The 25872-nt window shown below is 37.8% G+C and overlaps 2 protein-coding genes and 1 long non-coding RNA gene across 3 annotated transcripts; 2 read left to right on the top strand and 1 right to left on the bottom strand.

The window, feature by feature from the left end:
• Nucleotides 1-18: 18 nt before the first annotated feature.
• LOC103467762 (uncharacterized) lies at nucleotides 19-21629 on the bottom strand. The gene is made up of 5 exons (XR_534110.2): nucleotides 21590-21629; nucleotides 20560-20631; nucleotides 20353-20460; nucleotides 19981-20049; nucleotides 19-319 (listed from the first exon to the last, which is right to left on the bottom strand). It is a non-coding gene; the product is annotated as an uncharacterized LOC103467762 (long non-coding RNA).
• scrt2 (scratch family zinc finger 2) lies at nucleotides 606-10591 on the top strand. Its single transcript, XM_008414428.2, has 2 exons — nucleotides 606-1947; nucleotides 6262-10591. Exons 1-2 carry the CDS (start codon nucleotides 1788-1790, stop codon nucleotides 7059-7061), a joined length of 960 nt encoding a protein of 319 aa, XP_008412650.1. The 5' UTR covers nucleotides 606-1787; the 3' UTR covers nucleotides 7062-10591.
• Nucleotides 21630-21682: 53 nt separating the features above from the next.
• On the top strand, nucleotides 21683-24670 carry srxn1 (sulfiredoxin 1 homolog (S. cerevisiae)). Its single transcript, XM_008414429.2, has 2 exons — nucleotides 21683-21978; nucleotides 23265-24670. The coding sequence occupies exons 1-2, from the start codon at nucleotides 21739-21741 to the stop codon at nucleotides 23472-23474; spliced, it is 450 nt and encodes a 149-aa protein (XP_008412651.1). The 5' UTR covers nucleotides 21683-21738; the 3' UTR covers nucleotides 23475-24670.
• Nucleotides 24671-25872: the final 1202 nt, after the last annotated feature.

The following is a 25872-nucleotide window of genomic DNA, read 5'->3' as shown; positions in this document are numbered from 1 at the left end:
AATATMAATAATCTTGCTGCATGTCAACTRTTTTTAAATCTTTGGCCAACTCCAAAGTTTTTACCATAATTCTCAGTTTAATGAAACAATAGAAAAAATATATAACAGATGCAAACTTACTTTACTTTCTAAGTTTTTTCACCAACTCTTGTTTAATAGTTAGTGGTTTTATATTATACCATCAGGGGTTGYGGTAACCAAATATTTTGCTTCTTTGACAGGGTCAGCGTCTAGTGTAGCTGAACCACTGACGCAGGATTATTCGGCATCAGGTAACACTCAGAGTCTTGCCAACTTCTGATCACTTTGAAAACTGACACTGCAAAGAAAAAAAATAAACATATTCAGCTTGATGATGACTTAAGGTGGAATTTCTGTCCAGCTAGTTGAATATTGACTCAACAGAATGAAAATAAAATGCAATTAAATGTTAATATTAATGTTATTATGACCGTCAGACAAAATGACGGACATTGAAAAAGTCTAGCATGACTTCTGTATACCAGGTTAAGGTATTTTTAACCAAAGGAGTAGAAAGAAGTGAGGAGACACAAGTGTTTCCTGTTGATTCACAGTGAATCAAACAGGTGCATCATTTCTACTTTATTAAAAATAACRCTCTACCTGTTCTGCCTACACACTGAAAGACACAAATAAACTCTATACCAGCAAATTCATTTACACAAATACATGCCAAGAGATATGTGGCCAATTTAGAAAGCACAGATCTAATTCTGGATTTCACCCTAATCAAAAAAGATGTAATTAATTAATCAGATAATTCACTGCCACGCATGGCAGGACACACATCTGTGCAGCAGTAATGGGGAGGGAGACGGCAGCGCTGAGCTGAGCAGCTCTCAGACTCCTCAACGGTGCAGGAATCCAGTTCAACTTTAAAAGAGAAAGGAGCGGGGCTCTTAAACAGAAACTCAGTGCCTGCTGTTGGTTTGTGAGTTCAGTGCGGTGCGACCACGGGAAGGAAAGATCTGAGGCTATTTGAGGAAACGGAGATGACTTGAGGGAGGCAGAGCCGGTGCAAGACAAACATAAACTGTGCCACTTCATCTGAAGACAATGGGGGACAGGACACCGAGTGTGCTCTCATCCACATCTCCATTGTCTGCCCATCTCTTTTACTCCTCCTCTGAGCATGGAGCATAAGCGGGGTGAAAGGAGGAGGGGAAGAGAGGAGGAGGGGGAGCAGCAGGGGGCTGGGGGGGGTCTGGCTGTGTTCTTTCTCCTCTGTCTGTGTGCGAATGCACAGACGGTTCAGTAGTAATTTGATGTGTGTCCCTGGGGACATTTGATGGATTAAAGCTAAGCAGCTCCATTTCGCAGCACCACCTGATCTTCCTCTGCCTGTGCCCCATATAAAGGCTGGCGTGATTGCTGATCTCAGCTAGTCTGACAGTCTCTCTCTCTCTCTCTCTGCTGCACTCTCTCCCTCCTCTCTCTCTGTCTGTCTCCATCTCTTCTCTTCCTCACTGGTCTCTTAAGCCTGCTGCATCACAGGAGCTATCCAGTGCTGAACAGGATCGCTTTTATTTTTTATTTTTTTATTTTTTCTGGGGGACGCTGGGGGAACCAAAGAGTATCATCCCAGCACTGCCATCAGCCTCGTTCTCCGCCGGTTTCCATCTTTTTTTCCTTTCTTGTCTTATGTTTCTGACCACATCAACCACAAGGATTTACCRTCAAGCCAGCTCCGCTTGTTTGCGTCCTCAGAGGGTCTTTTATTTTCTCTCATGCGTTTCTCTCAGCCCCGTGTTTTCATCCACTGAAACATGCCCCGCTCTTTTTTGGTGAAGAAGATCAAGCTTGATGATTTTTCTTCGTCCAATGTGACCAACTCCAACCATCATCACCACCTGGACGACTCGTTCACTTTTGCCCGCTCCATCACAGACTCGGTGACCAGTCTCGGGGTTCGCCTCAGCGAGAATGGTGAGTTGCAACATGCCTCTAGTTAAAGATGTCCTGTAAACAAGCTCTGACGCTGATTTCAGCATGCCTGGGTTTTCTTTTGCTGGGCGAGATTTTTTGTTTGAGTCAGCTAAAACGACCGAAACTGTGTAAATTAATGTGACACGTTACATGCATCCAGCTGATTTTCCGCACCAACATCCAAAATAATCCGCTTCCGAGGCACCCCACCCCCATCGCCGTGCTCCCAGACTTTTGTTTTTTGACTCCGGCGAAGGACAGACACAATTCAGGTCACAGCCACGGATTAGTTTATGTAAATAGGGAAGCAAACATGTGTCTAATCAGGAGAGCTGGGATACGTATTTGTAGAACTGCTAGAGTCCTGTGGTGGACAAACACATGCAAGGCTGGCAATTTCTGCTCATCATGTGGAGTAAAAAATTCATGAATATGAGAGATGAGTATCAGATGATACATTTGTCCTTAGCTGTTATTGTCCTTGAGTCCCATCATGGTCCGATCCTCCCTTGCCCCCCTCTTCCCATCCAAATGGAGCAAGCACACAGTCTCCCCACCCCCATCGCTCCGCTACATCTTTCTCTTCCTTCCGGGCATTTGAAAACTAGCAGGGGTTAGAGTTTCAGCCGAGCAGGCCTATTGCCGCCACAAGAGACATCAACACACTGTACAGCGGAGCTGAGAGGGAGGCGGGGAGCTGAAAGAGCGCCGAAATGAGGCAGAATAAGGATAGAAAAATGCTCGGGGCAGCAATGAGGCAGATCACGTGACGGGAGGTTGTACAGTAAACACGGAGGCGAGGCGCATAACTGCGCTGTGGTCAACGCTCGGACTGGCCGGGCTTCCGGTCAGAGGCGAGGGGCGACCTTCACTTTCGCAGCCTGCTTTGGGATCGTCGCTTCCATTTTGTGGCCACATTTTGGTGGGCCACATGAGAGCCTTTGTTGTGATTCCCCAAGTCGTTTTAGCAGAAGGAGAGGAGTCACAGAGCACAGCTAGACCCTGTTGATGATGCCCACCTGTTATTCAGCCATTTCACTGACAAGGTGAAATTTTAAGCAGCCAGATTACAATTATTCTTATTGTTTTGCAAAAAGAAAAAAACCCAGCAAATATTCAAAATAAGCAATAAACCAACATTTAAAACTCAAGATATGCAGTGATAAAATAACTATTTATCCTCACAGGGACGTGTCTCTGCATGTGCTGAATTTAAATTATTCTTCCTGCACTTAACAATCCATTTGTACAGTTTTAGTCACTCTATTGTTCTTCTCTCTATTGTTCAACGGCATGAAAAATAAGCACTTTTATTAACAGAAGAAGAGAACAATAAGTCACCATAATAATCTGGACAAAAAGCTTTTCATCTGAAAGAGAGAATTATCATTTTCCACTGAGTCCAAAATAAAGGAGATAAAATAAAAGATTTCTCAGCGCAGCTGAAAAGCCTAACGTCAGCACTTCTGCTGCTCCGGGAGATTTTCTTTCCCCCCATTGTGGAGACATTTGACTTGAGTGTCTGTCGAACAACAAAGAGGGGTGGCTGAGAGGGTCCATTAATTACATGCTTGCTTTGCATTACAGAAATGAGTCTATGAGCTGTAAAGGCTGATACAGCGCGAGTCCTAAATGGTGAGCTTCGTGTCTGACCTTGAGTAATTGAAACACGGTAAACACCTCTGCGTACAGTGATAGCACACGCAGCTTTTTGTTGGCAAGAATAATAAAAAAATATATACCTCGCTATAATGCAGAGCAAACACTCTCTGTGCCTGCTGCTAATGTGGCTGTAAAACAGGTGGATTTGGCTGCTCATCACTACTGCAACAGCAGMATTTATGCATTTAGCAGCAGCTGTAGGAATGAAGCTGACAAACAAATCCATTTGTTTGGTTTTCAGAAAGAAAGTGACGCCGTCTCACAGACAAACACCATCTGTGCGGTTTAAACTCGTGAAGCCATGCAGTGTAGCATAATGSCGCGTGCACAGGCCTGTAGTTTCCTTGTCCCCGGGTGTCACGGTCACGTCTTTGACAAAGGGGGTGTGCGAACCGAAACCCTTGGGAATGGAGAAGCAGTAGTAAGAGAGCACTTAAACTGATTTCTTAATGGCTTGTTTCTTGAAAGCACTTCAGCAAGCTCGCTGCTGCAGACAGGTGACCCTCTTTGGAAACATGGTGCGTGATGCCATGTCTCACATTATCAGTCCTCCAGCAAACTGCATTCAATAAACTATTATTGTGTCTCTGAGACACTTGATCTGTTCCACGCTATTATTTCTATCTTCTCCAGCATTGGAGTCAACCAACAGATGCACTATTTTACAGATGATAGGTTATTGATCAGTTCAAAACTTTGAATTTCATTAAAAAGCAGTCAATACCTAATTTCCACTGCTTGCTGCACGCAGCGCTTAGGAATGCCTTTTTTCTGCCTCATCTGTCTCAGGAAAAGAAATTCACCACATTTTGAGTTTGCGCTTGAAAAATATCAACCCAGAAGACAGAATGCATTTAGTTTTTTATTGAGCTGCACACCGTTTCAGCATCTATCAACCTCTGTTTGGGTTCATTTAGCTGCCAGCAAGCCTTTTAGCTGCTCTGTCTTCGAGTTTCTCCGGAGGTAAAAACGAAGGACGAGAATTATGGCGACTAAAATGCATCCTATAGTGAATATGTTGAAGGAAACACATAAACAGTTCACGGTGTCCTGTGGCTACCTGCGTCATCTTAAACCCTGCTTATTGCAGAACTAAAACATGACATAAGCAGGTTAGTTTAAACGATATCCTGCGTACTATAATATGATGTAATCATGTGCCCACTGTCGCCACATGCTTGATTCAGAGGAAGAACTGCTGTGAATATCACCGACTTGCAGCAATAGCAGTTCTATTTCTTCGCATCATAAATGGGTAATATCATATTATAATAATGAATTGCACCTGGTTTTTCTAATAGAGATTATTTTTGTGATGAGCTTGCAGCTAAAAAAATTATTAATAAAAATGTAAACTATGATAAATTCTGAAAATCAAGGGGAAACGGTTTGTATTTAAACAGAGAACTAAAATCTTCTGTGATCTTTAGTTCATTGGCCCGTTTATATCCTACATGCTAAATTTCACTGAGTCATTATGAGAATCTAACAATATAATTCAGAGAAATATCACAGTTTTGCCACAGCTCGTAGTTTTCCGACTTTAGTTTTAAAACAGCTTTATTGAGAAAGGATGAGAGTCAAGGACAAGCTGGATGGCAGTGAGAAGCAACAAGTGGGGCAGGGATGGCGCTGAGTTACTCTATGCTTCATTGTTGAATCTCACAAGTAAAGACATTTAAAGCAAAGAAAGATAAGACAAAATCAGAGGAGCACCAATGAATCAGCCCAAATTTCTTTAATTTCCGGAAACGGATCATTTCTACTTCTGCAGAGTTCTAAAAATTATCCACTGTCCCAGTCAGAGAGGGACTGACGGACCGGCCCACCAGGCCACGTCTGAATGTGGGGAGTTAGCAATGTTCACCCCACTGATCCCAACTTAGCGACTTTCTTGCTATATTTAGTGACATTTCAGACAAAAAAATCTGTATCTGCCAAACACAGAATCGGCAGCTCAGGCTTTTTAAAGATTGGTGATTGGTCAGAAAACTGCAATTGGTGCATTTATCATTTAATGTGAAAATTTTCTTACACTGAGAATACAGATTTATCGTTTTCTAGATAAATTTTAATTAATAAACAAAACCAAACAAGACAGTATTATCAATAAGTTTCTCCACTACTTGTTCTATGAAAGCATCAATAAATATCAGTAAATTTGAAAATATAATTAGATGCTGTTAGAGTATGCGATTTAATAAGTGGAGTCCTGAAGAAGCTTGTTTCAAATGGGAATGTTTTTTAAGAGCAGTATTTGTGTTTGTGATGCTGAGCCATGCAGGTACAGCCATACAGTTACATAAAAATGTGGGGTTTTTTATCAGAATTTTTATCGTTATCACAATAACAACATAAAATATTGCTATAAAATTCACCTATCCTTTCCCCTTGAGAAAATATTTTAGTGGTTTACAAACAATAACTCCCATGGTGCAGCTGAATGATGGTAACCAGCCTAAATGTGTCACTTTTCTCTCTCTTGCTGAGAATAACTGGAGTTTAGTAAGAGACTCGGTGCTGCCACTCATCCTTTCACTGCTTTGAGAAAGGGCTGCCATCCCAGATTGAAATAATGTAATCACAGATGTGTCACCGTGTCCTCATCCATCACAACCTCTGGCCAACTGCGTTTGTTTGTCTCTTACACAGGATACATCCAGGATTACATCACACCATCTGTATACCAGGGGGAGAAGAAGATGGAGCATAAGCTGGCGTCGCCGGTGTCGGACCCCCTGTACACCCAGGTGAGCAGCGGAGGGGAGTACTGCGACCCGGACCTGAAGCACCCCGACAGCCCACAGTCCGGCATGACGGCCAGCGGCTTCTACACTGGTGAATCGGAGGCTCTGGCCGAGGGTTACACCATGGATGCCTTCTTCATCTCCGACGGGCGCTCCCGGCGAAAGGGAGAGGGCGAGGCTCGTGGGTCCAGCTCGAGAAGCAGCAGCGCGAACGGCGGGGTGCAGGAGCGGGGGGCCGGCGTGCCTCGCCACACCTGCAACGAGTGCGGGAAGACCTACGCCACCTCCTCCAACCTTAGCAGACACAAGCAGACGCACCGCAGCCTGGACAGCAAGATGGCGCGCAAGTGTCCCACCTGCAGCAAAGTGTACGTGTCCATGCCGGCGTTGGCAATGCACATCCTCACCCACGACCTCAAGCACAAGTGCGACGTGTGCAGCAAGGCCTTCAGCCGGCCCTGGCTTCTGCAGGGCCACATGCGCTCTCACACGGGGGAGAAGCCCTTCGCCTGCGCCCACTGTGGCAAAGCCTTTGCTGACCGTTCAAACCTCCGCGCCCACATGCAAACACACTCTGCCTTCAAGCACTACAGATGCAAGCGCTGCAATAAGACCTTCGCTCTCAAGTCCTACCTGAACAAGCACTATGAGTCAGCTTGCTTCAAGGGCTCTGCGGACGAAGACGACTCTGGATCAGAGAACTAACACACGAGACAAGCAGAATTTCTGAACCCCTGTCGAAGGTTCACAACCAATAACCCTGATCACTCTGCCCTCCATGCCTTTTTTCTTCCCTTTTTTTAGAAAGCAATATTTTCACTGAGATTACGTGAAGAAACTGATTATGGCAAAGACAATTTCAAAAGATGCTGGATTTTTTTTCCCTGCACAGTAGCTAATCGTCCACAGAAACATACAATCAATCAACCTTTTCCCCCAAATAGAGACTGTAGATGGTAGTTGTACACAACTCAGCAACGTGTCCTCACACCAACGTGGGAACACGTAAACACACACACACACACACGCACGCACACACACACGCATACATGAATGCACACCCACACTTACAACACAATTATATATGAGGCCTGGCATGTGAATTTTTATCAATGACTATAATAATATTGATATCAATAGTAATAATATTTAGATTCCTGATATTTTATAGGAAATAGTAACAAAAAACAAACAAAAAAAACATAAAAAAGGACTAACAGTGTTCTTTTGTTTTTTAGAGACAAAATGACCTCTTGTATTTTTATGCTGCTTTTTATTTGCTAAGAATTGAATTCTTTTGCAACTGCCAACATAAACTTTTTACAAAAATGTGAACTATGACAGTATTTGCAAAAAAAGGGAGATCATTTTAAAAAGGTTAAAAAAAAAAAAGACAAACCCTCCTTTTTTTCCACACCAACGTTTCAATTCAACGGATGTTATTTTTCTATTTAATTTTTCTAAATTTATTTTTTTGTGCTTTTTATCTCTTGTTGATCAAAAGCTTCTTTGTAACTGTGGGTACATGAAACAGAGCTCATCTTAAATAAGCTATAAGACGACCATACGTCATTCAGATCAATTCTGCAGGAACAGCGATTTTAAAATGTTGGCCTGTTGAGCAGGTATTATTACTTCCATCATCCGATCCGATTCATAGTCTCACCCTGATGCACAGACTTGGACAGAAAAAAAAAAAAAAAAAACCACACACTCACAGAGAGCCAGACCAAATGATCTAATAAGTGCCATGAGCGGTTCACTCATCTATAGCAATTAAAACTCTTGTTGTTCTTCCTCCACCATGCTGGCTAGCGTAAACGCCGCTGCCTCCATGGTGCCTCGTCCAGTCTTAATGAGTAATCTCGACCCCATATTTGAGGTGCTCCCCCCCTCCACCAGTATTACCTCAGAGTGAACGTACGGACTCGCACACCCTCAGTTACAAAGTGACAAATTTTTGTGTTTGTCTGTTTTTATATGTCGCTCAAAGCTACGCCCATGGTTTAGTAGATGCATACCATCTATTTATCATGTAAATACTTTATTTATCCTCCTGTTTATCTATTTATTTATTTATTCATCCTATTTTTTGCTTATTTATTGAATACTTATTTATCATGTATTTATTTATTGTTTGTAATTTAAAAAAACGAACATCCATTGACCTTGTAAGATGCTGCTGATCTTCAAAGAAAATGTTTATATGCATGAAAACTGTAGAGAGTCCATGGGACTTAGTTTTAAAGAGGAACAATGTACAGTACCAGTGCTAGAGGACTTCCAATGAATGAATGCAAAATTAGTTTTATGTTTTGTGGCAATAACATGACTGAAAAAGCAATTGACATGGAAAAACAATCACAGCTGTTCTGTTTTTGTTCAACTTAGGGCAATAAAAAGAAAACAATGACAAAAAATTATTGATTTTGTTTCCCAAAAGCCCTCCATCTCCTCACAGATGGAGATTTTTGGCCTCTTTTTTTTGTTTTGTTTTGTCTTTCAATCTCAGGCAATAAGTCCTCAGAAGTGGTCTACACTGAAAATCAGAAAACAAAAAGGTCTCGGGTGTGTTAAAGCCGCAGAGGCGCAACAGCAATAACGACGCCAAGATTAGCAGGTCACGACTCCAAAACTGACACGAGATTATTTGTTCACCTAATAATTTTTATTCTACTTTAAAAACACAAGACAGTAATAATAATAATAATAAAGTATTTAAATACACCAAAGTGTGTAACCGTTTGAAGGAAGCTTATGTATTCTCTTTAGCGGCACTGTTAAACGATCTTGGCATTAACTTCCAGGGAAAAGAAAGTTTTTCAAATTGCTGTAATAAAATGACACGCAGCATTGCACTTCTAAACCGCAGCTCTATGGGGTTTTTTTTGGTCCCCCTCCCCGCTTCCCTCCTTTACGCAGCAGCCGTCCTCACCCTGTCCCAACTGCCTCTGAACAGACGCGGCAAGCATTAGATGTGCTGAAGTGGGATTGGCGGAGGGTGGCGGAGTGTGGGAGGATAACAGGTGTTTGTAGACAGACTGCAGATAGGGAGCGTAATTGAGTCGGTGAGCGACCTCCAAGGGGAAGGTCAAGCACCAGCAGGCAAATGCACTGTCAGCTATTTGCATATTCCAAATGGATGGCACTATCGCAGTAATGCTGAGCTCGCTCTGGAGAAAAAAAAAGAAAAAAAAAGCAAAGCTGAGGAGGAGAAAGGAGAGCAAAGAGGAGCTTCTGTTCTATTTGTTCATCCTCTTCTCTCTGTTCCACCATCATCCTGTGTAGTGCTACAGCTGAATCACTGCATGAGAGCATCCAAACCACCTGTCTAATGATCAACGTGTAGGACACACAATCTGGGACATCGCTGTACACAAATGCAAAAAAAAAACAATTGCTTCCAAAAGATTTTTTTTATGTTTTTCTATATTAACATGCAAGAGGACAATAAAGCCCCTSCAAAACATGGGGGATGTGTATTAAAATGACAAATACATGCACTGAGCATATTAAGTAAATAAACCATCTAAACCTGGCAGTATTAAAAAACTATTTCCAGAAAAAAGGGGCACAACAAGCAAAMATATTGCATTTAGATGTAGGGAAACATTGTTCCTCTTTGATTTTGTAAATATATTTGTAAATATATCACAGCAATAATATCACAATGCATGTAGACATTTAAATGCTCTTTTTCTATCCATGTCTTTTTTTTTTCTATTTAAAAAGAAAAGACAAATGCAGGTACCAATTGCAGTCTGGTTGGCCATGTGAATCAGGGAGCGTCTTGATTAAGAAGCTATCTGTTATAAGTTAGAACAACAACTTTCAACTCTGTGTTTTCTCAAAGATCTGATCATGTTGGGTATGATTTTTTTTTAATTTCCTTTCTTCTTTTCTTTCTATTTATGTGCCCAGCTTGGCTGCGCAATGAAAAAGTGCCAAAAAGTATGATTTCCATGACAAAAGCCTTCAGCATATGGTTGGCTGCTTGAAACCATCCATATGGTCCTCAAAGAAAAAAAAAACTGATTAAGATTTTCCACCTTCTTACTCATTTTCTCTCTCTCTCTCACTCTCCTCCTTATCTCTCTCTCTTTCTCTCCGTTCCAGTATGAAGAAACTTAAGCCATGATTGCTGAGGGGTGTTTTCATTTATCTTGTTCTGCTACAATTAATAATGATGACAACAATAGCAATGATAACATTAATAAAAACAATAGCACAAGGAACCAGCAAGTCCACTTGTATTTCTTTTCAGATGCCCTAATTTCTTTTTAATAAATTAGATTTTCTGTATTTTTGTACATTTCAAAACAAGCAAAAACTCCCATATTGTGTCTTGCAAAAGMATTTTGCTTCCTKGCAACCAGAAAGTTTAAACATTTTACTGMGACTTTATGTAATAGACAAACATAACATGGAGAATAATTGCGAAGTGRACGCAAAATTAGGGATTTCTTCTCTTTTTATACAGAAATTTGAGAAGGGTGGTGTTTGGAAGGAATATAGTCTCATTAGAGAGTCAAACTATTTTTTTTAGACATTACTGAATGCAATTATGGATATACATTTATTTCCACTTTAAATTTGACTCCAAAAATTCCCCTTCAAACATTTTGGCTTGGCAATCAGCATGAGATTGAGTCGAGCGGCTTTTAACCAATCAAATTACGCTCCTTTGATCACGTGACACCAGCGTGTTGGGTTGGGCCAAAGGCGCATTTCTTAACAATTAGTCCCAGATTAAGCCACTTGACTTAATCTGGGACTGACTGCTTTTGCTTTGGTCACCAGAAGGTCAACACATTTACAGGTGAATTTGTGCAGGCAAATTTAAAGTAAAAAAAATAAAAAATCATATACAAAATTGAACAGAATAAGAATTTAGTGTGATAAATTCAACATCTAAAAATTATTCTAATTAGACGATATTTGTTTTATACTGGTGTGCATAGCTATTCAGCCCCCTTTACATTGATACCCCTAAATAAAATCCAGTGCAACCAAAAGTCTAATAAAGAAAATCTATCTGTGTAATTTAATCTCAGTATAAATGTGGCTGGTCTTTTCTTTTCTCAGAGGTTTCTTAGAGAACATTAATAAACAACCAGCAGACAGAAGATGGTTATACACTCAAAACAAGAGGCTGCACCTGAAAAATACTTTTAAAAGTTGAGTTAATTTGTTACATATAACCCAATTAAGTTTGTCAAACTTCATTTATTTACATTTGTTTAACATGACAACTTAAAAAAGTCAATGTATTTACTTGGATTAACTTAATTTGATTGCTTGCAACAAATTAACTCATATTTTTTAAGATAGTTAATTTAAAACAGCTCACTCTAAGCACACCAACATGGTGGTGGCAGAATCATGCTGTGAGGTCAGCGCTGATTGGAAGATATTTGGAGTGAAATAATAATCCTGAAATATAATCTTTAAGACTCTGGTGGAGTTTAATCTTCACATGGACAGAGTAAAAACGGAACTATTTGTTTTGTTTTAATCAAAGCATATTCTCGTGTGTGTCAGAATGGACCAGTCAAAGTCTAGACCAAAAGTTATTTGAGATTCAATGGCAAGACATGGATGTGCAGAGAGGTTCGCTCTCCAATTAAGCCTTTCGCAATAAACAGTTAATCAATTCATTGCATCATAAATTAAAATGAGCTCAATTTCCGTTCTGACAATTAACGTTTTTTGAAGGGCAATTTTGTTCGCAGAGACATAATAATTCATTTTATTTATGGTTTCTGTTGCGTGTAGTTTTTATTCCCATTTTTTAAAATTGTTTCTGGTTGTTTGTTTCATTTTTGACATTTAAATATCTCCTAGTTCCAGTTTTTTGTTTATTTGTGTTTGAGAGGGCAAACTTGCCTTATTATGCCAATATCAAATTATTACTTGAAAATGGTGTCAAAACAACATTACTGTTCATCGCAATTATTTTTGGGACAATTTGTATATAATCTGCTTGAATCTGACTGAGCACAGAATATTTTGAAGAGAAAAATTTCAACCTCAAGATGTGAAAAGCTGATAGAGACATACGGCTCTGGAAAAAAATGAAGAGCCCACTGCACTGAAGCCCACTGGAAACCCCCTGGTTATTCCACCAGATATTGATTCCTGAACTCTTCCTGAGTTAAAATACCAGTATTGTTGTTTCTAGATAAAAGATACAGTCTTAAAGCACTGCATCTTTTTTGTTATTTTGACCATTTCTCATTTTCTGCAAATAAATACAAAAATATTTGCTTGGAAATTCGGAGACATGTTGTCAGTAGTTCATAGAATAAAAGAAACATTTTCATTTTACTCAAACATAAACCTATAAAAAGTAAAATCAGAGAAACTGATCATTTTTAGTGGTCTCTTAACTTTTTTCCAGAGCTGTAATAAAAATGGTTTTACAAAACGTATGTTTTTAGTAAGTTAGAAAGAAACAATAATTTTTCTACTTCATCTACTAGTTTTTGCTGGTCTGTCACAGATATTTCCAGTAGATAAATTGAACTTTGTGGTTTTGAATACTTTTGCGGGTGTGAATATTTTTGCAAGGCACTGCAATCTGCAGATGTTCATACTCAGAAGATAGTGAGTCTGGTATCTGATTGAAGTAGCTTTTAGTCAACATTAACAGAGTGAGTAATTATACTTAGACAATAACATGCCATCAGCTGCCACCTCTTCTGCCAATATTTGAGGGATTGGATGAGCTTTACTGTCAATTTCCTAAATCTTAATTTCCCCACTCTGAGGGGGAAAAAATGCCAATATCTTTAGTTCTCAAAGCGGGTGAAAAGGAGAACCATCAGAGTGGCTGACAACACCAATATCGCTTTGAGTGAGAGTTCTTGAGATGCCGGCGTTCTCAAAAGCAGAGGCATCTGTTCCGCCACTATTAAGCCCTTCCTGGCCATTAAATTTTAATGGAACATTGATTTTATGCTGGAACTACCCTTCCTGAGTGACTCAAAAGCCGGAGAAAAATATGGAACAAAATAAAAATGAATCACGACAGTGGACAGGGATTATTATTCTGGGGGCTTTTCTTGATTGGTTTCCAGGGAATATACAACACTTGAATTCAATCGCTTGTGTCCTTCAGTGTCCTCCAGCAGCAGAGCAGCGGCATAATGAGACAGCAGAGCGGCGCGGGGACAATGTGCTGCACAGCATTCTCCTCCATGATTGTGCTTACTGTTGCTCGCTGCGTTGCTCACATTTAAACAATAAATTGTTGCTTCTGTTTTTACATGCTGAGTAAAAGATGAGCAACAAAGTGCTGGTCTGACTGCACAGAGTGCTGCAGCTCCTTTGCACATCAGCATTCATACGCAGTATTCAGTCAAACTTTACCCCAACAGATGTTGCCCCCTATCAGATTTTATGATGAAAGTAAATAACTGATTTCATTACATGGCAATGAACTGTAAAATAGGGACCCATGGAATCCAATTACATCACCCATGAGAGTGCTGTGTGTAACAACAATCAGCAGAGAGAGGCCGGTAGGGAGGCTGTGGCCCTGCATACATATCTCTGCAACAGTCTAGAGAGCGACGCAGCAGCCGGCGCCTCCCACCGCCTCTAACACTCAGGGCACATCAGGTAAATTATTAAAAACAGCCCTGCAAAATTGAGGATGCTACACTCAAACTTCAGAGATATTGACTTGAGAACATCATCGCCGTCTGAGTGACTATCGGAGAGAAAATATAAGTGCTTTCTGTCGGATGGAGGGGGTGTAGGGTAACCACAAGGTTACTGCACAAATCCTCAGCGTTAATGCGACTGTTTAACCCTCCTCAGTGCGGCTGAGATTACTGAGGTAATTAAAGGAGCGCAATGTAGTTGCACCATTAGCAATTACTTATACAGCAAGTTCTGATTATAAACTATTTTTCCTTAAAGCGGATACTGAGCATTTCACAGCGTACTTGTTCAGGATGAGGGATTGCTGTAAAGTTAACGACTCAATTCAATCAACTGGGCTTGCTCAGAAAAAAAAAAAGTTTAACCACTGCCATAATCAGCTAAATGTGATTGCACTGCATCATAGCTCTACCCAAATTGGATAAATATAAATCTATRCATGATTGGAATGTATTGGAGTTGTGGGATTTTATATTTGTAAATGTAAATTAGACCAATCTGTCTCCAAATTCTCCAAGATGAGATTTGTTGTGAAGTGTTGCTATATAAATAAACTGAACTGGCCTTACATTAAGTAAAAAAATGTAATCTTTGGTGATTTTTATTCATATATTGTGATATTAAAATAGGTCTTACGTTTACATACAAATTTGCAATGAACACTTTTCGTATTTTTCTGGCATTTCCTTTATCCAAAAAAGTCATAAAACAATTACATTAATCACTGCTTCTTCATCTGAAGCTACAAAGATACAGCATAGATGAACTATCGTTCTTTCTATTAAAAAAGTATTTAAATATTTATTTATATAACTCCTCAAGCTACAAGAAAATTCTACATCCTTTCACGTAGAATCAAATAACGTACTTGAGCTAACAATCAAAATATATATTTTTTAAATTAAATACATGCATGATAGTTTGATCCTATTTATATTACAGGTCAGTCAAAGTCAGGTTATAATGGCAACAGGTGAAAACGTTATTTAAGGAAGTGCAGTGCATTGTGTTGAGTCACTCACTGAATATCTAAAAAGTAAAATTCATGAATCATTCTATGAGTTACTTTATAAAAAGTGATACAATTTTCATTCCTTCAGGAGGCTTGAACTGCTGATTTGTTGTTTTTTGCTTATTGAAGATTTGTTAATAAASTAGTAAAAAACTGAAGACGATTGTACCACAACGATAATGTGACCGAATTMAATAAATAAAGTGTTATAAGTGAGTTTATTACAGCTGAACAGCAACCAGCATTTTCTTTTTATGGTAATTAGATTAACTCATCTTTAACTCACCCTCATTTTGACCCTTCCCTTGCACCTGGCGCCCTCTGTTGGCTGATTTCCAAAAMTTACAAATAAACAAATGCATTACCAGCACAACATTGTGGATTCAGCTGAAGGAAGAGTGTTGGGAAGTTCTCACACACCGTTTTAAATCTTAGTATCCTTTACATGTTAGCACTGGTCAAAAATGCAACAAAATGTGTTGAACAAGAAAAGGTTACAAAAACAAATCAACACATTATTTGATGGTTGCGTCTAAATAACATCAATGACAATGAAGGAATTATTAATGATGCTTAAATAATAGGTACAGAAGTACGGCTGAATCTCACAATTATTTTAGTAAGGAATAGTCTATCAATTATTCTGACAATTAATCAATTAATTTGATATAAAATTGGTACATTCTGCAGATTTTTCATTTAACCACTTATGTATTTTTTAAAGCATATTAGAAAAACAAATAAACAGTCCAATTACTTTTTAAAAMAAGAAAAACTGTTTCTTGCTTAAACACAACACCCCTTTAATGAACGCTTGAATTTTTTTTTGTAACTAAAGATGCATCTGCAGCTAAAAAACACACAGCAACATGTGAAAAACCATTTCTAATTATTTAACATCAATAACAGTGTAATGTTGATCTGTTGACTATTTGGATTAATTGATTAATAATTAGATAGCAAAATGTGCTTAATGTGATTTTTTTAACTGTGATAATGTGATTATTTGAACTGAATTTGAGGAGTTCTGGGTTGAACAAGTTTACCAAAAAAATGCCTATTTTAATCTTAAATACAAAATGTATATATTTTTGGTAAAATTTTTGTTTAATTACTGGACTGAATGTGTTCTTTTTAGCAAAATGGCCATTTTTAGAGTGTGTATCCTCCAACTAATGATTAATTAATTCTTAAATCATTTCATCCCTATATAGAAAGGTACAAAAGAGCTACGCAGAATTAAAAAAAATTGTACCACAATCTGCACATATCTTATTTTATTGACAAAAAAAAAACTAGTTTCCGTCCAGATGCAAACTGTAAACCAGTTAGCATTAATACTGACCGCCCAACAAGCCGTTCGAAGAATCATCCTGCACAGCCAGTCAGGACCAACCAACTGTAACTTCCCCTTTAAGAGCGAACAGTTTGTCTTTTCGCATTCTGCATCACAGGAGAGATGCTCATTAAAAGCTCCTCCATTCCTCACTGTTTCATCAAGTGAGACTGCCAAGCTCTTTAACTCAGTGTTCTTGATGTTTGTGCTGTTTGTGTAAAAACCCATCTGTTTCCTCGCCTCTCTGTTGGCAGAGGGTCCACCTCATCCGTATGCTTCTCTTTTTGAAGTCATGTCAAAATCTCATTTTTATGCATCTACGATATCCAACTTGTCATCAGCACTCAGGCAAAAGTCAAAGAGGGCACTCCTTAAATAGCTCCTTTCTTTCCTTTATGTACAATGCATGCAGAAACAAGGACAGGAAAAGATTCACAGCCAGAAGATTTTAGGATTTGCAGAGCTGCTGTGATTAGTTGTTTAACAGACCGAAAGGAGATTAAAACGCATGATTGTTTTCTGGTTCAATAACAATAGTTAACAGACATTTTAGGAAATGAGCGGCAAATATTTGTCATTATTCGTTTAATATTTGTTACACAATAGACAGTTCCAGTCAGAAGTTTACATTCAGGAATGTATATTGTGTTAATTTGACTTTTTAGTGATTCATTTTATTCGTTCTAACATTTATCATCCCAATATGTTTAAATCTATATACAGAGTACAAATCTAGTTTTTTGGCAGAACATTGATGAAAGGAAGGAAGTGAGGCAAGTTTAACATCAACAAGCACAGAGAGAGAGTGTTGTGGTTCCCAAACCGACGCCGTCAAGTTAGACTAACATTTGCAGCAGCTCAAGGTTTTCAAACCTGACAACACTGTAACAACAGCCAAGCATGGTAGTGGTAGGATCATGCTGAGGGACTGCTTCACTCCCAATGGTCCTGGTACTTTGCTAAAGGTGAGCGGAATGATGAAAAAAGAGAACTACTGCTTAATTATTCAACTTCACTGTTAAATTAACTGATAAAACTTGGACATGGTTGTTGGAGAATTGGTCCAAACACACATCAGAATTGATTCTGTATGTCTAAAGCTTCTGGAATGGCTCCAACCTCGACTGTACAGTGGATCCCCGGCTATTTGTGGGTTTTCTTGTGGAGCGTATCTAAAGTTAGCTGAAAAATCTAAGCACAATACTACTTGACTGGGAGCACCATTCATTTTCCTAGGAAGGAAGATGCATAGATTTCCACTGTGCGCATTAATGCATGTTAAGGTATATTTGGTGTTTGAATTGTTAAAATAAGCAAGCGTTTTCAGATGGGCCTCAGGTATTTGTTGATTTTAGCTTTTTGTATACGGTTGTTGCCCCTGATCTCTCTGAGAGTATGATGTATTGAAATTGTACAGCATGCCAGAAATGAATCAAGTTATATCATTTCTGGTAAGAAACTGGGTCAACATGAGGTTTTAATTACATCACAAGCTTATATTTAGATAAATATCATGCAGTTGTATGTAGATATTTTGGTCTATATGTAAAATCTTGATAATGACTGGTTTAGAGAAAATCCACAATGAATTCAAGACCGTGCCACCAATTCTTGTTTATAAAAATCATTGAAGCTGCATCATTACACCCTGAAAAAGAAACTATTAAGAGTGAAGACCTGTGACTAGATCTGTGGTTAACTAAATATCTAAGAGTTATAAGGCCTTTTTTTTATTGGCTGTTACAAGTTACAATGAAATCAATCAAAAAAGAATGAGGTGATTAGTAGCTAAAGGAAATCACTGGCTGATGGCACCCTAATGATTTGTATAATGTAAATTTAACGCTTCTTCTGAGGCTTTCTGTGCTTATATTTAAGCATTAAGAGCTGAAATAATGTCCTTGTGCTTCTGGTGGTACTGTAAGGTTAATGAACTGAGCTAAGTGTAAATGAAAAGAAAGACAGCAGCTCAGTCCACACCTAAATAACCTCACTCTCAAGCACCACTTGTTCTCCCTTTGGATTTGAATACAAGGAGCAAATTTATTTCAAGGCACCAAAAGATCATTAAACAGAAATCTCATTCTGAAACGTTTTACTGCGAGGAGGAAGCAGAAAAATAATTTTGCAGATTCAGCCAGCAAAGCCTTTAACATCGCTGCACGAATCAGTCACGGAGAAACATCCACTGTTGCTAAATCGTGTTGTGATTTCACAGGCCTCGTCTGTCACAAAGCTATACTTTGAAGGCTGGAAATCAGCATTAGAATAATTATCACTTTAAAAGACATGTCAGCGTGTAGAAAAAGAAAGAACGAGGGAAGAAAAAAGGCAGGAATAAATATAGCCTGCTTCTCCGGCTAAAAGCTGGCAGGTAATTTTCTCCAGCTGCTCTATGTGTGACAATCCCACAGGGAGCGAAATCTAATATTAACAGCAAATTATTATGTGGGAACTGTTCTTCCATGACCTGCTGTTGTACCTGTGTGACTAACTCAATCTGAGTAATTGAGATATGTTAGCAAGTAGAATGTGGCCCTGCTGTGACAGCAGAGGGTCGTGTGGAGTGTAGCAGGACTCCAAAAACACCAAAACACCGGAGCTAATTTGCATGTCTATACGCCTTAACTGACAGGGTTCCCTCTCATCATGTGATGCTGGTTTATCTTCAGTGTTTAATATGGAATCTGAATGACAGCAAAGCAGAAATTTGACTATGTTGTACAGAGAAAAAGTGCAAATTTCAGAGTACAAATACTGCAGATACAAGATTTTCTTCCCATTTGTATTACAAATAAAAATCCAAAAACTTATGTTTCTCTAACCTCATTTAGTCAAAATAATTTTGTAATCTTGCTCCAGTCTGAAGTTATTTGCAGCGTCTAACAGGATTGCATTTCACCTCATCTGTTTTTCTTTAGCATCCATGGTTCTGCTAAAGAAAAGCCTCCTCACAGCATGATGCTGCCACCACCATGTCACACTCAATGGTGTGTTCAGAATAATGCACAGTGTTCGCCTTCCCTCAAACAGCACTTTGCTTTCAAATGAAATCTACATTTTGGTCTCATCTGACCAGCACATGTTTGATTTGTGTCCAACAAAATTTAAGCAAAACATGCTATGGCTTTATTTTGACAGTTTCATTCTATTCTATATTTTTGGTGTAGTTTTTAAGCACTTTGGTCAACTGTTGTTGTTGTTGTTTTTAAATGTGCTATAAAAATAAATTTGATAGTGAATTTTAAACTTCGCGCTGATATTGAGGCCAAAACATTTAGCACATTTACCAGCACCTGCATCACACAAGACATTTCCTCTGCTTTATTAAAGTTTATACCACACTGAAATCACAGTAAATTATTACAAACTCTATACAAACCTCCTTTATGCTGTAACTGATTCCTGTGTGACCAATTAATCAGCATGAAAAGCGCTGTCACTCTAGTTCAAAGAATTTCTAATATTTCAGAATAACTACCTGCCTCTCCTGTCCAAAGAATCATTTTTAATTGTCTCATTAAAAGCTGTTGTGGCTTTGTGTAGGGAAAACAATAATACTACCGTTTCTGCTTGAATGCAGCAGATCTTTAATGATTTCTACTTACCTGTGCAAAGCTACGAGTCCCGATGTCCTTTTTGTAACCACAGCAACGCAGCTGGTTTGTTAAAAATTCCTGCAAAAATAGAAAACCACAGAAAACTTTGATCGCTTTGAAGGAGCAGGCCTACATCACACAACCGCCGACAAAACAAAACAAGGACCTCATTAAAAGTACTGTCATCAAAGGTTATGTTTTACTTTGTAACCGGCTGACTAACTGCTGGAATGAATTTTAATGACAAGCATTTCATCTAAGCAGGTGTTTTGCATTGGTTTAGTCCTACATAAACACGCTAATAATAACATTTTTATGTAATTAGACAACCTTAATAATTGGACAGTTAAAAAAAATAATATAATGTTTTACTAGTTTTACCATTTTATCAGCACTATCATCACTTCTTTATCTATCCAACTCTACAAGAGTAGGTTGGAGAGTTGACAGATCCTGGAGACAATCCCATAAATGCACAACCGCAAAGAGCTATTTGAATACAACATTACGCATTAGTAAGAGTAAAACAAAAATATGATCATTATTATTTAATCTACGTTTGGTATGATACTTAAAATGTCTTCTTACCTGGAAAGTCAATGTTCTGTGGCTCCAGAGCCTCGGGCAGCTCTTTGGGCCATTTACAGTGGCACAAAACAACTGAAACAAAAAATATATTACAATTATTTCTGAGAAATGTAATCATACTAATTTGATCAGTTCTTCTGTTTTCCATAAAACAGCTGGCTGCAAATAATCTGTTATTTATTCAGTAAATTAATTTCGATACTTCTTTGTGATTCATCATTATAGAAAAAACTCAAACAGCTTCAAACACATATTTTTATAAGTTTGATATTTTTCTTTTGTCCTAAAATTAGACATGAAATTGTTGCTTAGTTTTACCAAAGAAAAAAAAATTTWACGTTTCAAACGTAAATCTTCTGAGTTTTGTAGTTCGAGACAAATTTAAATCAGGAAATGGGAGTACAAAAATCACTCTAAGATTGTAAATTTTCCTGATCAGGGGATCGATATTTTCCCATGTACCGTAAACATTGTTTGTTACTTAAAGTAGTAAATAATATATAAATAAATTGCCAAACTAGCAATGAAGTCTTTAATGAAAAAATACAGAATTATCCAAAATCTCTAAAATTCTATTTTAATTATTTTTGTTCATATTTTTTTTATTTAATTATTTTTTTAAATTTTGTTATTGTTTATTTACATCATAAATGCAAGTCCGACAGAAATAAATTGCCTAACCCGGGTAAATTTGCATTTAACTTCTTTCTTTATTAATTCACCCTGACTGTTTAAATATAAATAAATTGGGGGAAAAAACGCTGTTAACATTTAAAAGCACGGAGGCATGCACCTCGCAGAAGTATGAAACAGCCTCACTTTGTAACAAGTGTTAACATTTTTAGCTAGTCCGCCATTAAAGCAAAATGTAAAGACGACAATAACTTGTTTAAATTTCAGTAGAAAGCAATTTTATTTTAGTGTTATTTTGTTAATAGGCATTTTCTACCAAAAATCTTAAGAAGCTAATAATATGAGCTAAAAAAAAACAATATTCACAAAGAAAAAAAAAACAGTTGACTTCACTTACTCCAACCTAACCAGTAACAAATAGGGCGGGGCGTTTTTATTGATCGACGCTGACGGCGACCAATCAAATCCCTCCGTTGGTAACTGACGAAAAAGTTCAGGAAGTAGCTTTCTGCAGCTGGTAGTGTTTATGCCAGGAAGTTTTAGCCAATGTTTCGGGTTTTTCGGGCGGATAAAACACAGCTAAAACAGATTTTTCTGTTCAGTAGAAAAATGTCTAAAATACCTACTGAATGTGGCACGATAGATGTTAAAAACAGTGGCGACAACAGGTCGGTTCATTCGGACACCATCCAGGAGGTTCACAACGTTCCTATGCAGGTAATCATCAGACCGTTTCCCTCGGAGCTGAACGAGCAGAAAGTCCAGAGTCTGATGGATACCATTAAGGTAACCTAATTATTTTTAATGAATACATAAGCAGTCGTTTTTGTGTTATAACTGGAAAATATTGTCTTGAATTTAAAGCAAAAGCTAACACTGTTAAATGTCTTTCTTTGCAACCCTCTGAGGTATTTAAACAGTGATTATCTGATTGGTGGTTTGGGACCTTTACCACTGTGGTATAGCCAGTCTTTATCATGTTTTTTATACATTTAACTTTATAATTAATATTATTCAATTCATTATAATAATGTGTTAATATAAGGTGACACATGAATTCTTACAAAGCCAAAAATAAACCATTACCAGAAAACATTTTAAAAAATAGTTTAAGACTAAGTAAATGTACAAGTTAGCAGGGAATCACAGTTTAAAGTACAGGAAAAACGTTTGTGTATTAGTAAGTGGAGTCAAATTTTGGTATTATTTGAATATTGAACTTGGACAATGTCAAAACATGAAACTATTAAAATTGTCATATGAACAATATGGCTGGATATAATATATAATGTTTTTAGTCAATTTTTGTTGCTGTTTTTGTTGTTTTGTTTCATGCTGAAATTTAAATAATGATTGTTCTTTCACTGAAGTTAAAATTAAATAGGTACTATATCAAACAACTATTAAACACAGGCTTTCATACGTATGGATTATAAATGCAGTAAATGTAAGCTAATCTAGGTGATTAAGGAGTGGGAATTGTGACATGTTTATACTTTCACACACCCTTAAATATGCAAAACAAAAGTTTTGACATTATGCTTCATGCTACATATTGTTTGTACATATTCAAAAAATAAACAAACTTTACAAGACGTCAAGTGATTTAGTTTTTTATGTTTTTTACCTCCCTATTCTTAAATAAAGTTTTAATTTTCAATATAAGCATATCGTTTTTAACATTAAACATCAGCTGTGCGGTTTTAAATTGTACCAAATCCATAAATTTTATAAGTTGTGATCTGCAACGATACAAACATTGTGTGTCATTTTTACTGCTCTTTCTCGCACTGTGCATATTTTTGTAAAGAACTTTTATATGTGTTACCCCAGACGCAATACAATAATCTAAACATGGCAATAATATTGTACAGTAAAGACTGTGCAAAATTTCCCTTGAATCATTGTACTACTGTACATAAAACTCTTGAGTTAATAATAATATATTTATAGTTTAATTGTGATGAAATAATGAAGGTTATTTCACTTTAAAACATGTTTTTGTAATACTTGCATGTGTCGTGCTTTGGTGCTATTGTGTGCCCTAATTGACGTTTCGCCTTTCCTTCCAGGAGACGCCAGACATCAGCGTTGTTCCTCCTATTGATGTTCTCTGGATCAAAGGCAGCGAGGGAGGAAATTACTACTACTCCTTCGGAGGCTGTCACAGGTTTGCTGCCTATCAGAGGCTTCACATGCCAACCATCCCAGCCAAACTCATCAGATCAAACATCTCAGACCTCAGGACTTACTTGGGGGCTTCAACGCCCGATCTACGATAATCTTTTGGACTTTTTCTTGTTTTGACTCGCTATATCAGAAGTGTCCAACTCCAGTCCTCAATTGAATTATGAAGTTCTGCAGATTTCTAGTAGTGAGCCACTCATTTCATCTAAGTTACATGTGTAAAACTCGAGGCTCGTGGGCAAAATCTGGTCCGCCGCAGCTTCTTATCTAGATTCCAGAGGGACATATGAATAGAAACTTCAAGATAACAGTTGTGTGATTAAATATTATTTTATAATCAAATCACTGTCAAATTACATCAGTGAGTTCCTCCAGTTTTTTGCGACTCTGCAATTGCGTAAATCCAACAAATGCCTGCAATTTTTCACGTTAATATAAAATTGTGGGTTTATTGCAAATTTTCCRCTAAAGTCAAAAACATTGTGTTAACGTGACGCTAACTCCCACCAGAAGGTGGCAGTATGTCTTCCTCATACCACACTTCTCCCTCAGCCTTACTTTATGTACAAGTTATAGTCCATGATTGATATGACGTGTAACAAAAAGACAAATTTACCTTCAGATAAGCAAAAAAGAAAAATTACAAAATTCCTTGCAGATATTTCTAAATTGGCTCCACATAAATGTCTGTGGAGTTTTTTTTTTATCACAAAAACAATTATGAAATCCAGGAGGGACTAATCAGTGTGAAAAGATACTCAAGAACTTATTTAATGCAGACAAACTATTTATTAATATTTTAGCAGTTAATGGGCTTAGCCTATATATCCTGACACAACTGGCTGTTTAAGAGATGGAGGTTTCAAAATGACTTTGAAACCCCTGATTTAGATGTTTTCAATCATTATAATATGTAAAATGCTTATGACTCCAGACTTTGTCACATCACTGCTGTTTGCTCAGGAGGATCATACCGTGACTGCCAGCTGCAGCAGGTGATTGCAATGCACAGGATTTACCAGCAGGGGGAAACAAAGCTCTGGACTTACACACATTCCTCATGTCAAATCGCTGCATGTTTAAATGTTTAGTTTTATTAATCAGATACTTCCTTCTTAAATTTTGCATAAGAAACTGAATCCATGATTCATCATGTGGTTGATTGTTTTTCTGTTGTGGCAGGTTAAGCTGTTGTAGTTGTGAATTTATTTAAATAAAGAAGAAAATATATTGTTTTTTTTCTTTTATTTACCTTCATTTGACTTAAATAAAGTATAGATTTACAAACAGAAAAAAATGTACTAATATTTTTTTATGTTGAACTTTTTTATTATTATTATTACAAACACAGCATGACTCTGCTAATTTCTAATATATTTAATTGATTCTGGAATGAAAAGAGTAAATTATAATTTTAATTAGCCCACATTCCATAAAAATACCAATATTCTAATATATCTTAAAAAATTATTTTTTTGTTTGTTAGACAGTTGAAGTTTTCAGATGTTCTCCCTGTTTCTTTACGCACAGTCGGCTTTAACTCTGACGCTGTAGACACCTCAGGAGATTAGAGACCAGATGTTTTGTTGGAGGAGTCAGATGTTCAGAGAATATCCAGATGACACAATGCAAGACGTTGTTGAGTCTTGCAAAATTATCCCATTCTGCCTGTCATCAGACTTCTGTTTCCATTGTCTCTTAGAAGGATCAAAAATCCTCCCAACAAAATATCATGTAAAACCTTTACATGTACATGTACATTTTAAATAGTTTGTGCATAGAAGCAATAATTTCATAAAAGTCCCATGTGTATGTTTTTATTTTGAGTCGTTGAGAGCGGCTCACTAAATCAAGTTGGACAGCTGCTCCCCTGCCTGCCTCTGCCTCGGTGGAAGGAACTGAGGTTTTGCCGAATAATATAGGTAAAATATAGACGAGGCTTTTCCGACGTTAGTGCTCTCACAATGTGAGCTCGGAGCCGTTTGACGATCTCCCTTTGTGGCCATCGAGGAAATGAAGGGCGACCCGGGGCCAGCTTTAACCGACGGGCCCTAAAGGACTCTGAATCGTCGCGTGTGAGAAGATTTCCTGTAGCTCACTCACTGTCTGGAAGTAACCATATCCTCAAAGGGGGTTTGACACGCAATACCGGTCTGAAAAAACGCATTGCACCTGTTGCTGCTGGGACCGCTTTCCATGGGTGGTTTTACACGCTTTCTCTTTGAGGATTTCAACCAATCAGAGGGCCGAGGGGGACGAACTGGATCAGGCCGTGTCTTTTTTTTTTTTCCTTTGTTTTGCTTAGTTGTCTGTATTTGTTTGTTTATTTGTAAAAGTGTTGATTAACGATATTATTTGTAAATTGCTTACCTGTATTTTAAGGTTTTGTTTTTAATAGATTCTTTTTTTCCCCTTACTTTAAGTTTGCTGGACAAAGTTCAGTTTCTCATGAACATAAAATAATAATAACATACAGATGTGGAGAGATCCTTT

Source organism: Poecilia reticulata, linkage group LG7 (genome assembly GCF_000633615.1).
Source record: "Poecilia reticulata strain Guanapo linkage group LG7, Guppy_female_1.0+MT, whole genome shotgun sequence".
Taxonomy (NCBI): domain Eukaryota; kingdom Metazoa; phylum Chordata; class Actinopteri; order Cyprinodontiformes; family Poeciliidae; genus Poecilia; species Poecilia reticulata.
Note: the sequence above shows the minus strand (reverse complement) of the source record. Positions and strands in the feature narration are given on the sequence as shown.

What these genes read in the sequence shown, in the direction of transcription:
- srxn1 (XM_008414429.2), top strand. Translation starts at nt 21,739, where the DNA reads ATGTTTCGGGTTTTTCGGGCGGATAAAACACAGCTAAAACAGATTTTT. An exon ending in GTCTGATGGATACCATTAAG is followed by an intron (nt 21,979 to 23,264) that starts GTAACCTAATTA and finishes CTTTCCTTCCAG; the next exon opens with GAGACGCCAGACATCAGCGT.
- scrt2 (XM_008414428.2), top strand. Translation starts at nt 1,788, where the DNA reads ATGCCCCGCTCTTTTTTGGTGAAGAAGATCAAGCTTGATGATTTTTCT. An exon ending in GGTTCGCCTCAGCGAGAATG is followed by an intron (nt 1,948 to 6,261) that starts GTGAGTTGCAAC and finishes TCTCTTACACAG; the next exon opens with GATACATCCAGGATTACATC.